The following is a 14,827-nucleotide window of genomic DNA, read 5'->3' on the forward strand; positions in this document are numbered from 1 at the left end:
ACATTATGTAAAGACATGTGGTTTTAGCATGTGACCCTCACAATCATATACATAGCATTGTTTCACTGGGTGAGAAATAGGCTCTGAGTTACAACCTACTCAAGTGTGAACTTTGACAATCATCTTTGTTAGGGATTGGTTTACATTAAGAAAACATATGGGACCTGAATGTTACTTTTTTCCATCTTGACCTCCCCCCAGGCATGGTAAGCGTTACATTGGTCAACAGCCTCTTATGCTGCAATTCCAAAATCCTGAAATCTTTCCAAATGTTTTTGGAAGGGACATGAACTGAAGTGAGGCTGTTTATAGTCTCTATATAATCCACTTAGCATAAATATATATAACTTAGGCTGGTAAATATTAATTTGTTTGATTTGGGGTTTGTCTATACTTTAGTCCCTGTAGGAAGCATTACATAATATGTGATATAAGCTACTTTCTATAATCTGTAGAGTTCCAGAACATGTGGCCCCAAGGATCTCAGTTAAAGGACTGTATATCTGGACTTCTCTCTGAGTTATGCTTTACGGTTTTACAAGTACTTTCATACTTGTTTTCATACTTGTTGTCTTCTTTCCCCGACAACCTTACGAGATAGACAAGGCAGGTACATTTTAGGAATGCCGAGCCCTGGAGTACATGGAAAGTGGCAGAGCTAGAGTTAGCAGCTGCATTTACCCTGGTGAATACTAATCCATATCCCAAACGTAACGTCCTCTCTGACTTGCACTCCTCCCCCACTGTGTGGACTTGACCTTTTTATCCTTTAAATTTCGCATAAGTCATATAGACATTTATCTCTGTGCCTGTAACAGTATAGTTTGCTTATTTATTTATGGGTTGGCCTTCCTGTATCAGATTGTAAGCATTTTGAGGTAGGAACTGGATCTAGTTAATTCCGAGTCCTGGTATCTGTCATGGACTCTGAGTCAAGCCGGGTGCTAAGAGTGTGTGGAAGGAATGAATGCAGTAGTGTGCTTCTGGACTCATATTACAGTGAGTGTTCTTTCCGTGACATGCTGCCAATCACAGGGGTTTATTCTTTCATTCTACACGTTTCTTTTACAAAAGGAATAAAGGATTTACGTATCCACTACTTTCCTGAAAGCAGAAAAAGTTGCAGCCAACATTCAGTATAAATTTCTTTCATAAAATAGGAGTGATACAACTGGAGTCATTTTAGCTTTAATTTTATTATACTTCACAATCATTTAGAAATTATATGTTTAGATTAGCATTATGTATTAAAGCTTCTAATGAGAATTGGAATCTTTAAGCGTCTTTTAGCTATACTCTTGACCACAGGACAGCAGATCAGTGGTGGCTCTTTTTGTAGCTCCTCTGGAACTACGCCAGGTGATTTGTGTGGCTAAGGCTGTGTCAGTACAAAGTAGGGAGAGGGAAGTCAGCTAATTTGCAGATTCCTTTCCCTGTTAGCCATCCTCTGAAAATACTAACTTAGCGCCTGTCTCCCCCACTCCTGCCAAAAAAGGAAAAAATTTCCAAATTTGTGACTGCCATCTATTTACATAATTTTTTAGTTAAAATAAATAGCTTGTTAATTGATGGGAAATAATGTACAATTTGCACTGACTGGGTGAACCCCGATCGCCATCGCAAGACAGTCTTCCCTTTTACCCTACCCTTAGTCTTCCTCTGTTTATCGGTGGCAGTCATTAGGGGCTCCTCGCTGTTCTTGAGCAAACCTTTGAGAGGGTTTCCATTGTATTTAGGTCTTGTCTCATCTTGTCTTGTCTTGCCTTTTCTTCTCTCCTTTTCTTTTTTCTTTCCTTTCCTTTCCTTTCCTTTCCTTTCCTTTCCTTTCCTTTCCTTTCCTTTCCTTTCCTTTCCTTTCCTTTCCTTTCCTTTCCTTTCCTTTCCTTTCCTTTCCTTTCCTTTCCTTTCCTTTTCTTTTCTTTTCTTTCTTTTGGAGCAGTGGGAGTTGGCAGAAACGAGAACATAGAAAAAGTTACAAGTGGCTGCAAATGCAGAAAGTTTCATAGGACCAGCGGTTATGGCTGTTCACTGCTTTCCCCTGTGCCTAGAGGAGTGTTTGGCACATGGTAGGCATGTAGGAGCTACCTGTTAAATGGATGGCATCTGCCAGTTTTTGTTGTGATCATTGTTGGGTTTGTTTTGTTTTATTTACCCTTTCTTGGATTATTTATATTTCCCTGTCATACCTGACTTTTTAAACATTCTCAGCCTTGGATCACAAAACTGCTCTTTAGACTCTTCGTGTGAACTTATTTTTGACTATATGAGGTTGTTCCTTTGTAAGAGCAAGAAGGTAAATATTTTTGAAGTAGTCTTCTTTCATAGATCATGCTTCAACATGATCGTACTTGAGTCCGCTTCTAGCCTGATTCCTGTAAAAGCTCGGAGGAGGAATCAAACACCAGCACTAGAACTGGTCTTGGAGGGTGTAGCAAATCACCTTGCAGCAAATCACACAACTACCGTTCGCATCCTTATTAGCCATGGTTCCTTGAAACCCCGGGCGCACGGGTCAGCCCCACCTCGCCACATGCCATGAAAACAGTTTTCTCAAACAGCTTTAGTTCTCTCCTGAAAAATAGTTGAAATTATGTCATTCCCTTTCTCAGAAAGGTGGAACACACACACACACATTCCTGGGCAGAGTATGCAACACACATTCCTGAGCATAGTATACAAGGCCCTCTCCTCTGCAAGTAGTCCTAAACTGTCCAGCCTCATTTCCTGTGTATTTCTTTTGCAGTTAGATGTGTTCCAAATACCCAAGACTTTGACGTTGTACCATTTCACTTTCTGTGTTTGTGCCATCTGCAGTGACTCTCCCCTGTTCGTCATTACATGTCTAATCCTGCCCATCCTTCATAACTTCACTAGTTCAAATATTGCCTCTTCCAGGAGTTTTTTTCTGTTCTGTATTCCGCGTTACCCTTTTATTCTTGTGTAGTCATCTACATGATTGTGTTGTGTAGATTTTAGGTTCTTTGAGAATAGGGACTTAAACATTTCTTACTTATTGTATCCCCTCAAGCACCAAAATTCTTTGGCTTTTCTTGGCTTGTAGAAGTATAACTCTAATCTTTGTCTCTGCCTCTCTGTCAACTCCATCTTACCTCTGTTTCTGTGTCCAGATTTCTCTTTTTATGAGGACACCAGTCATTGGGTTAGAGCCGATCCTATCTAGTAGGACTTCACCTTAACTTGATTATATCTGTAAATAACTTGTTCCCAAACAAGGTCATATTCACAAGTACTGGGAATTAGGAATTGAACAGATCTTTTGAGGGGACATAATTCAACTCCAATACATGGCTGTATATATTTTATAGATCATTCTGTTTCCTGTACTTGAAATGATTTGAACTGTTGCTTACCTTTCAGGTAAGTAATTTAGACTGTGGTCACTTACTTCCTGACCTTGATGAAATAAGACTAGAAATAAGACCTGGCTTCACTTCCAACTAGGCAAATCTTAGCATCATAGAATGTTAAAAATGAGGTAATTCTGATTAGAATAAATGTCTTTAAAAATAATCATATACTTTAAGGCAAAAGCTCAAGGTGTATTTTTCATACCTGTTTGAATCAGACCAAGTTGCCCTCTGTAAAGCACAAGGAACCATGGTTGGTGCTCACAGAAGGTCCACAGTAATGGTTGGTTGGATGTTGAAGTGCATGTGAGCACAAAGAGTGTAAATGTGGTGTGCGAGTATGACCAATGCAAGCCCTGTATATGGAGGATGGTAGGGAGAAGAGCTGGCAGTGTGCTGGGAGATTTCCCTAGATATTTTTTTTAATCTTCACAGCAGGCCCTGGAGTGCTTCTGGGGGAGGGGGGGGCTGTGTCGGGGGAGGTACTTTCCCAAGGCCAGAAACCCTCCACAGAGGGAGGCAAAACAGATTTGATCCTGGGGTTGTCTCATTTGGAAAATCCCATTTAATCTCCTTTGTCCTACCTGCATTTCCTCCACCAGATTACTCAACTGTAATTTCCCCTACTAATACTAATGATAGTAAGTGTCAAAATTATAATTAGGTGTTAAACCAAAGATAGTATTGATATAGAAGAAGGTGAATAGAGTTTTCTGCATATTTTATAAAATATTTTGTAAGGTATTTGGGTAAAAAAATTGAACAATCTTGACATACATACTTTTTCCCCCTTTTCCACATCTTTTATTTCCATCTTTTAAAAATTGAAACATAATATAAAAATTTTAATGAGGTGTTGTAATCATTATTAAATTTTAGCTCTAACAGAAGTTGTCCTCCGTTTGATAGTTGAGTTGGTGTTACCTCTCAAAAATAAGGATTGGACAGCTTGCTTTGTAAATTATAATGCTGTTTTAGCAAAATGTAATTACTGGGGCAAAACAGATTGAATAAGAAAATACAAGGTAATTAAATTTTTGTTGAGTTTTCACTTTTAAGAACTTTAACCTGTGTACTGTTTTAATAATTTCAGAGGGTGTTTTTAGTCATCTCGTGCAATTTTAAGATTTAGTGGTTTGGGATACAGTCATCAGGACTTTCCAGTTTTAAATGACAGAAAACTAACTCCAGGAATAGTATTCCCTCAGGAACGAGTAGCTGGCTTTGACTGCCAACAGGAATCCGTCTGATTCCATTGCTCACTCCTGCCTTCCTCCACGGTGACTATTTTCAGGAAGATTCTTACCTCCTACTGGCAAAAAATAGGCACCAGCAACTCCAGGGTTACCATTAATCAGCAGAGCAACCAGGTGTGGGGATCGGCTGGCACAGCCCAGCTGGAGGGCATATGGTTGTGTCTGATCACCGTTCTGGGCCGTGGACTACCTCTAGACTGGGAGGAGCAGAAAAACGATTTGTGTTGCCATGTTGTTATGAAAATTAGGAGGAGGGAGTGCTGGACATGACAGCTCAGAACATGGTAGCTTAGGGAGTTAAAAGAAGGTACAGCCAGAACTTTTTGTGGTGCTGGGACCGAGGAAAACAAGTCTGCCACCCTGAAAGAACGTGTTCAGTGTTAACTACCATTGCCTGAAAAAGGACAGGACCAGTAATGCCCAGTTTCTGACTGGGTCCTAGACACTATCAATTTAAAAAAATAGTAACATTACCAATTCTCTTAAGTAATTATTATCATTTTGGAGCACTTTCTGTGCATCAGTCTGTGTGTGAAGCGCTTTGCACATTTCATTTGCTTCCTACGGCAGCTGCATGGGGTGGGCAGAAGTACTCCCACTGCACTGATGAGGGAATGGTTGCTCCGAGAGTTAGGATTTGAATCCAGACTTGTCTGACTTCACTTCAGTCACACTGTCTGCGAGCTTCACAGCTTGCTTTGCTGCTGTCTCCCTAACTGCCTGTCCTCTATCCCTTCAGGGCAACTCCCGCTCTTCCAGCAGTCTCCAGGCAGTCTGCGCCTCTGGTGCTTCAGGCTCCATCCAGTCCACCACCTGATCTTATCAGTCCTGCCCCTTAACTTCCCTCCAGGGTTCACCCCCTTTTCCCCTCCTCCATTGCTGTCACTCTAGCCTTCCTTATGAAGGGCCTGAACTCCTAATAAACTCTATTTGGCTTCCTGCTTCCAGTTTTATTCTGCCCCACCCCTGTTTCCCTTAGAACAGTCAGATTGAACTTTAAAAAATATAGACCTGAATTTATCAACCTTTGTTTACCTTGGCTTCTCACTGCCCCTGGGGCAGGCATCTGCCTCCAGCCTGCCTTCCCAGTCTACCTTTCAGGCCCTGTTTCTCCTTCTCACTACTTTTCTCTCCTTTCTCAAATGCATCACTCTTACATTTTACCCTGTATCTCCTCCCTTTTCCTATTGTGTTCTTCATTCTCATACTATATCTCTTTAACTCTTCTTCAAGTTCCCATTTAAATGTCACTTCCTTAAGCCCCTGGCTGGGTAGCTCAGTTGGTTAGAGTCTCCATCCTCCAGTGTGAGTTTGATCCCATGTCCGTTCCATCCCGAGTCAGGGCACTTGCAAGAATCATCCAGGGAATGCAGAAGTGAGCAGGACAACAAATCGACGTTTCTCCCCACCCCGCCTCTCTCCCCCCCTCCCTCCCTCTCTCTCCCTTCTTAAATCTATCAATCAATCAATAAATGTTACTTCCTTAAATCATTTAGGGACTTCTCTACACCTTTTCCCAGCCCCTTAAATCTGAAAATATGAGACTCTTGTCACAACCTTTACTTTTCCTTTTTGCACTTGTGACAATCTGCAGTTACACATTTATATATGATTATTAGCCTCGTGTGCCCCACGAAACCATGCACTTACTCCATGTCGGCAGGGACCAAGTGTGTTTAGTCATTAACTGCTGAATCTCGAACACTGACTACAGTGCCTGGAACAGAGTAGGCACTCAAATATATGTTGAATGGCTTAACAGACGAATAACCGAATATGCCCAAAGCAGTGCAAGTACCCTTTCTATAATTCTCACATCCGATTTCATTTTTTATTCAAGAACAAACCTATGTTTAGAGCAGCTTTATCCCAATAGCTTTTGGTTTGCTTAGGAATAAGCCATGCTTACTTTACGTTTGATTGTTTTAGTAATTCAGATGCTGTACAGTGATATACTTGGCTTTCAAAACTTGCGTATCAGAGCCAGCCATGACAGAGAAAAGTACTACATTTTGGGATGTGTGATTCTCCCCAGTTTGACACGAACATGGGTGGGTGGGTGGGAGCAGAAGAGAGACGGCTCTGCTGACCTGCTGCACGTGGTTCCCAGCCCAGCGACATGAAAGCTTGGACACCCCCAGACCAGAGGTGTGCCATCCCCAGAACCCAGACGTCCAAATTTAGCTTTCCCCACATGTCCTTAGGATTTCTGGCTACAGCCTTTGCCCCAAGTGGCTTTGGAAAGAGAATCACTAGTAATTCATTATTTAAAGTGGTCTTCCCAACCTTTGTCATGGACAGTGGCCGTATTTGTACGGCCCCTTGGGGTCCACAGTCAGGCTGTCTGCCGGGGTCTGAAGGGCTGACTGTCTCTGCATACTTGTGGCGTCCTGACGTGCACACAGGCACATTGGTTGGGAGACTTTTTGATTATTCCAAACGTTGCAGAAACCATAACCTCTCTCTCCCTTTTTAATCCCTAGTTGGTCGTGTTCGGAGTTTGACCTGAATGAGATTCGCCTGATAGTTTACCAGGACTGTGAAAGGCGAGGCAGACAAGTCTTGTTTGATTCTAAAGCTGTTCACAAGATCGAAGAGGTGTCGACTCAGGTATGCAATGCAGATTTGCTTTCCTCTTTTCTGTTTGTGCTTTTAACCACCTGTCTGATCAGTCATTTATTAATCATCATTGTCTCTTTGGGCTGTATTGTACACTGCCATTGATGATTCAGAAGAAGCATAAGAAAAGCTTCCTGAACCAACCCCGCCAGCTGCATTTGTATTTTTATTAATACACAGGTGAAACTGTTAGCAAGTAATCGTGACAGAAGCTGAGTAGTATGCTGTAAATATTACTAGGGGTGAATTTGCTGGTGAGTTGCAGTCTAGCAGTATTTTGATACCGAATATGTGCAGTGTAATGGGAAATCTGAGAACCCTAAAATTCATAAAGTATTAGCCTGAAGGGAAATTAATAGGTCATTCTGTCTAGTATTTCCCACAGATAGTGTTACAGCACAGTGGGTCAACAAAATTAGGTAGCTCTCCTCAGCGTAGGGCTTCAGTGTGCTAACACGCATTGTCATCTTCATTCAAAAGGGAGTGCTTCTCAAACCTCTGTCAGAGGACATTTCTGTTCCTTTTCTTGGTGGAAACCAGGGAGGTGGTGGTGGTGGTGGTGTTGAGGGGCGGGGCGTGGGGGAATCTGGGGATGGGTACAGTGAGGACAGGGCAGCCCCTATCCCTCAGAGCCAGAATGGGGAAGGTAGGGTGGTGCGTCCAGGTGATGCGCAGAGTCTGGTCCTCCCTGAGTCTTCTGGATGTCTGTCCAGGGTACTTGCAAGTTGTCACCTTTAGATCTTTCGTTCTCTTTTCAATAGTTATTCAGCCATCTGCAAATTAAATAAATCCATTTGTATTCATTCTTTTTATGTTTAATAACTTGCTACCTATATAACCCTAATTCTGGCAGTTTATAGATTTTGTAGTTAAGTAAATGAGTAGTTTATATTACATTTTTTATCTCATCAGGGCCAAGGGGCTGACTTCCTGCTTTTGATATGAATCCTTTCTGCAGGAAGGAAGTATTTGGTTAAAGGTAGTTTGGCTGGGTGGGTTCTGTAGTGCACTAAAGTGGAAGTCTGCCAGGTGGCTAATCATTACAGGAGTTGTTGGGCTTGTCAGGTAGGTTGGGGGGGAGGGGGGGCTTGAAACCTCTCAGGTGATTCACCTGTAAGCTTTAGTGCTAGATTTGTATCAAAGCTGAGGTGAGCCAGCACTAGGCCCTTGGTCTGGTGGGTGGGATGTGGCTTCCCCTTGATTTCCCACATCACTTCCTGTTTTCCCTGCAGACTCAGTGCAGATGGTTTAGTTGAGGGCTCCTAATGGTCATAACAGGTGAGGGAAAAAATTCACGCTGTTTTTCAAAAAGCAGCTGGAATCTTCAGTACATCAGAGCAGTGGTGACTCTGGAGTCTGGAACATAAGCTTTCTTGGAAGCACTCATTTAATCAAAAACACAGTTAGGTCCAGGGAGGTTTGTAACGTGCCCATGGCTACGGAAGGATTCAGTGGATGCTCTACCCGCTGTACCAGGTGCTGTCGCCAATTATAGACTGCTCAGAAGGTTGTGCCCCAGCAGGGGGTCTAGCAGTCCGAGGCAGGTGTGGGCCTCGTGTCACTCTAAGTCCTCTGAGGGGCTCTGTTTGTGGCTTAAGTGGTATTAAGTAACAGCTAGATCTGAAGAGGGTGTTGAGGGAGTGCCAGATGCTCTGGAATAACCAAGTACAACTTGGAGTGCTGTCACTGCTGGAGCGACTGGTATGGACCAGCACAGTGCATGTTTTCCTTACCTTCTCTTCCTGTTTGCAACCCTCCACCCCCTTGGCAAGCACAGAACGTCATGAGTTGGTATCAAGCACATGACTGCAGGCATTTGCATTAGACCACCAGTGTGACTGTCACATTGGAGATTAGATAAGCTACAGTTGCATTCATGGTTTTGCAAGCAAAAGCACACGGGGGAAAAAAGCAAATACGGCTTGGAATAGCCACAACTTATAGAGGGCACAGGATACCTCTGTAGGAAGTAATGTGTTTAGGAGTGGGAAGAAGGGAAAATTTAGTAAAAATGTATCTTTATACCTTTATGTCATGAAATTAGCAGTGAACTCTCTTTAGGGAATGTATAGCAGATAACCTTCCATTACCCCTAACCTTTAAAGGCCAGATCTCCATCACATGCTGTGTAGTTTGCAGTGGCTCCTGTTTCAGAGTTTTGGCTTCATCTTTCACAGACTCAACCTCATGATGTTTTTTCTGATTACTTCTCAAGGAGTTCTGAAAGAGGTGTGTCACTAAAAACACAAACCCAGTCTTTTTAAATTAATATTTTTGGTTTTCTTAGTTGCATTTGGTAAAAATTTGAATTTGAAGCAATGCATTTCTCAGCAGTTTTATAAATTATGACTCTTAGTACTCAAAATCCTCTAATAACAAAAATAGGAGCTTATTAATGATTTTAAAATATAAATTTGAAAGTAAATAACAGTTGCATTATTTATTCATTTATTTATTTCAAGTATATTTTATTATGTTATGACAGTTGTACCAGTTTTTCCCCCTTTGCCCCCCTCTGCCCAGTACCCCCTTTCCTTCTACAATCCCCTCTTAGTTCATGGCCATGGGTTGTGCATATAAGTTCTTTGGCTTCTCCATTTCCTATACTATTCTTAACCTCCCCCTGTCTGTTTTGTACCTACCATTTATGAGTCTTAATCCCTGCACTTTTTCCCCCATTCTCTCCTTTCCTTCTCGCAGCTGATAACCCTCCAAATGATCTCCGTATCTATGACTCTGTCCCTTTTTTGGTTGTTTGCTTTGTTTGTTTGTTTTTTTAGATGCAGTTATTGATAGTTGTAATTTTTTGCCTTTTTAATGTTCACAGTTTTGAGCTTCTTTTTCTTAAATAAGTCCCTTTAACATTTCATGTAATAACACTTGGAGGTGATGGACTCCTTTAGCTTTGCCTTGTCTGGGAAGCACTTTATCTGCCCTTCCATTCTAAATGATAGTTTTACTGGATAGAGTAATCTAGGTTGTAGGTCATTGCTTTTCATCACTTGAATATTTCTTGGCAGTCCCTTCTTGTCTGCAAAGGTTCTTTTGAGAAGTCAGCTAATAGTCTTATGGATATTCCTTCATAGGTGACTCCCTGCTTTCCTCATGCTGCTTTTAAGATTCTCTCTTTATCTTTAATCTTTGGCATTTTAATTACGATGTGTCCTGGTGTGGCCCTCTTTGGATCCAACTTGTAGGGGACTCTCTCTGCTTCCTGAACTTGTATGTCTATTTCCTTTGCCAAATTAGGGAAGTTTTCTTTCATTATTTTTTCAAATAAGTTTCCAGTTTCTTGCTCTTCCTCTTCTTCTTCTGGCATTCCTATGATTTGGATGTTGGCCCTTTTGGAGACATCCAGAGTCTTCTTAAACTCTCCTCATTTTTTAAAAAATTCTTGTTTCTTCTTTTTGTTCTGGTTGAAAGTTTATTTCTTCCTTTTGTTTCAAATTATTGATTTTTCTTCTTCTTTTTTTTTTTAAAGAAGGAGAGAAACATCAATGTGTGGTTGCCTCTCATGCACCCTGTACTAGGGATCTGGCCTGTAACCCAGGCATGTGCCCTGACTGGGAATCAAACTGGTGACCCTTTGATTCTCAGGCCTGCGCTCAGTCCACCAAGCTACACCAGCCAGGGCTCAAATAGTTGATTTGAATCCCAGCTTCCTTCCCTTCACTGTTGGTTCCTTGTAGATTTTTCTTTATTTCACTTAGTATAACCTTCATTTCTTCTTTTACTTTGGTGCCGTACTCAGTGCGTTCTTTGAGCATCCTGATCACCAGTGTTTTGAACTCTACATCTGATAGGTTGGCTAGCATCATTTCATTTGGTTCTTTCTGGGGTTTTGTTCTGTTCTTTCATGTGGGCCATATTTCTTTGTGTCCTCAATTTGACAGCCTCCTTGTGTTTGTTTCTATGTATTAGGTAGAGCTGCTTTGACTTCCTGTCTTAGTAGCATGGCCTGTTGTTGAAAAGGCACCTGTAAATTGTGTGGGCAGATCCTTAGGTAATCACCAGGGCAGGGCAACCCACTTCACTGCTTTGTGGCTGTGGGGGAAAGGACGGTGCTGCTGCCTGGCTTCTGGAGATTTGCCCAGCGCTTGCCTCATTTCCAGTTGCTTCACCCACTCCTCAAATGTGACTGGCACCCTTCTAGCTGTTGCCCTGGTTTGAAATCCCAGAGTGAGTGGATTTGGTACCTTTTAAGACCATGAGTGCCCTTTAAGTGGAGTTTACTGAAAATCTGGCAATTTTCTCCTGCTGTCCCAACCCTCACTGGTTTTTATAGCCAGAGTTCTAGGGATTTATCTTCCCGGCACTGGAACCCTAGGCTGTGTGGTCTGGCTTGGGGCTGGGATCACTGGCTCCCCAGGTATCCCTCCTGATTTTTGTCCACCACACATGAATGTGGGACCACCCGTGCCCATTTCACTGTTGCTGCTGCCTCTCTGCGCCTCCTTGCCTCTCCACTCATGTGAGTGACTCTGCCCCTCTTACCCTTCTGGGTGATGTGGGAATGTGGCTTCTTTAAGTCATTCATTGTCAGACTTCCATACAGTTCTCTTTTCTGATGGTCTGGGTGTTATTTGTTTTGAGGGTTAGTTGTAAATCTTTTTGTGGTTGAGTGAGGAAGCGAAGCACATCTTCCTATGTGTCCGTCTTGACCAGAAGTAGTAGTTGCATTATTTAAGGAGAATAAAGTCTTAACATATAACCCACCACCTCTGTCCAGACTCCTTCTCCAGCATTTCCCCTCCCAAATGTCATAGACTCACGGGAACCACATTTCTGTCCTCAGTAGAAGAAAAAAATCTCAGGTACAACATAAGAGAATGTTTTAACAAAGGAATTCCCAGCGAGGACTGTGTTGAGGAAGCCTGCTATATTTAGCAGTGCTTTACCTTGCCTCTATCTCCTAACCCAGAAAACAGAGGATGTGCCTATTAAAATGTCCGCCAAGTGCTGTCAAGGAAGCAGCAGCGGCAGCAGCGGCGGCGGCGGTGGCGGCGGCAGCAGCAGCAGCAGCAGCAGTGGCGGCAGCAGCATCTCCTTCCACAGTTCTTCTGGGGGATCGTCCCAGCATGGGAAGGAACAGCTTCCCAAGTACCAGGTAACCACATCTCTTCCGTGTGGAGTACACCAGGGGGCTGAAGTCACTTACTGTCATTTTTCCACGGGGAATAATGCCTGGGGAGGATTCCATTCCAGGAATGGGAGGATCAGGGTTACATAACATGCTCCCTTAAATGTTTCACATCAGTGCTGTTTTCACACAGTGGCTTTTATCTCTTGATAAAAACTGTAGTGGAGCAGAAGTGACCCAGCACAATACATACCGAATGAGGAGAAATACTGCAAATGAGGTAAACTTTGGTTTTGCCTCCTTTGTTGCCAGAAGCAGATTAGTAAACATGTATTTTCCAGCTTTTTTACCAGAACGCTGAGTATTCTGGGAATGTTCTTGGGCCTTCGAAGAAAATAGCACTTGCCAGTGAAGGAAGAAAGCCTCGTGTAGGAGAAGAAAGAAAGGGCAAGACCTAATTGGAGTGTGAAGGACAGGGGGCTGGGAGCACTTTTTACACTCTGTGTATATGGCAGTAGAGGCTAAGGATCAGTGTTACTGAGAAATATACCAGCTAACTAGATTTAAGGAAAAAACATTTATAAATACCGAAATAGCAGAAGGCTGTTAATCGATGGAAGATACATCAATGTTTCTCCTTTTGGATCCATGTAGAATTTTGTCTGTCATGTTGTTGGAGAGGCAAAGCCAGGGAAATTACCAGCAGACACAGGTCTACAGAACTTTATTTACAGGCCCTGTGCCGTGCACTTGCCCTTTATTTCACAGTGCTCCTGACTCTCAAAGCAGCCTGGTTAAAAAAGCATAGAGAGGACCATCTATGTAGTTGTGAATCACAGTTAGCATGTGGACCTTGTAGCCCAAGAAAAAGCAGATTATAAAATGGAAGTCGTGGGTGGAAGTTATTAATAAAGCATGTGAAACCAGGTGGTTTCTGTCTGCATGTAGTAAGGTGAGGTTAGTATGAGCTGTAACCAGGGAGGAGCCGAGTTAAACAAGGCCAATAGATTTATGTGTCCCTTTCTTCCTCTGCAGACATGGACAGGTAGGTATGTTTATGTGTTTGTGTGAACCTGTGTGTATGTATATATGTTTGCATGTGTGTACTTGGAGTTTGGAAAAAAAAAAACAGATTGAGAAGAGAGTGTTAAGGGTGATTCCCATGTGTTTGCTTGGGTGGAAAGCACAGTAGCAGGGAAGCTGCCTGGTGGGCTGGGTCACAGAGAGATAGTGGTTTTGTTTTGGTCAAGCTTTGCTGGGTTACATCTGTTCTGTTCATCAGTGTGTCACCAGCATTTAGAATAGGTGCTTAGAATCCCATATCCAGTGCATTTATTCACATATCATAGGATGTTCATAATATTCAAATGTGGCATGTGAGCGAATGCATTGGATATAGGATTCTATAATTCAAGAAGTTTGGGTCTAGAGCCAAAGAGGGGGGCATTCCTATGTAAAGAATAATCAAAATATAAGAGGGGTTGAGAATGCAGACATTGAGTAGGAGGGCCCTCTGAGGAACAGTCCCATTCAAGGGATGGTCTGGGAAAGGAGATCTAGCAGCGGAGTTAGTAAGAGCATCATCTACTGTGAGAGACACTTAAGAAAGCAAACCGGAAAGTGTCCACTGCAATTGACAGAGAGGCGGGGGTCATTGCTGGAGCGGTTTGCCTGGAGGAGGCTGCAGAGGCTAAGGAGCAGATGAGGTGGGCAGAGGGGGACTGGTGCAGTCTGCCCTTTTGGATGATGGAAGGGCTGAGAAAAACTGGGAAGAAGCTAGAGGGGCCAAGGCTGTTTTATACAAAAAGCTGTTTTGTATAACTCCAGAGGTACCAAAGTCTCTGGTGTTTTTTAGATCCTCACAAATCCTGCCTGCACCGATTAGCATTTTTGTCCAACACGGTTTATTATTTGACGGAATGAGGCTGAGCCATTTCTTTTCAGGGTGTGTTCTTAGTACCAGGGGGAGAGTGACCCTGCTTCCTTCAGAACTTAATCTTTCTATTTAGACTTTATTGATGGAGATAATAAAAACGTTTGTTTCTCATAACAAAACTGAAAATAAACAGATAAAAAACCCTGGGATCCTTATGACGATATTGTGTATAAAGAAGAAATTATGAACATTAGTAACAATTTGAGGAAAAAGATGTAACCTCACCATTAAGATTGTAAAATGACCAGTTGCATCTCTGAGAAATAATTATGTGCTAAACTGAAGAGGGACCCAGAGATTAATGGACATCATTTTCTGTTACATTGCACATCACGTGCCACGTGCTGGCTTTGATTTTGGTTTCCTTTGTGTGGGACAGTACACGAGACCGGCTTCGGATGTCAACATGCTGGGGGAGATGATGTTCGGCTCCGTCGCAATGAGTTACCAGGGCTCCACCTTGAAGATACACTATATACGGTGAGTCGGGGCTGCCTTTTCTATTGGTCGTGAGAAGTGGAATGGCAATACTGACTCCTTAGTTCAAAAATGCCTTTCTTCTTTCTCT

At 42.6% G+C, this 14,827-nt stretch overlaps 1 protein-coding gene across 4 annotated transcripts in view; it reads left to right on the forward strand.

The window, feature by feature from the left end:
• FNIP2 (folliculin interacting protein 2) overlaps positions 1-14,827 on the forward strand; it is a 121,288-nt gene that overhangs the window by 51,254 nt on the left and 55,207 nt on the right. For all 4 annotated transcript variants that reach the window (XM_045831002.1, XM_045831005.1, XM_045831001.1 and 1 more), the window contains exons 2-4: positions 7,108-7,234; positions 12,165-12,350; positions 14,639-14,739. In XM_045831002.1, the coding sequence (XP_045686958.1) occupies positions 7,108-7,234; positions 12,165-12,350; positions 14,639-14,739 (414 nt within the window). The remainder of the gene's footprint in view (positions 1-7,107; positions 7,235-12,164; positions 12,351-14,638; positions 14,740-14,827) is intronic.

The sequence above is a fragment of the Phyllostomus hastatus genome, unplaced genomic scaffold (assembly GCF_019186645.2).
Source record: "Phyllostomus hastatus isolate PE091 unplaced genomic scaffold, TTU_PhHast_1.1 phas_contig_159, whole genome shotgun sequence".
Taxonomy (NCBI): domain Eukaryota; kingdom Metazoa; phylum Chordata; class Mammalia; order Chiroptera; family Phyllostomidae; genus Phyllostomus; species Phyllostomus hastatus.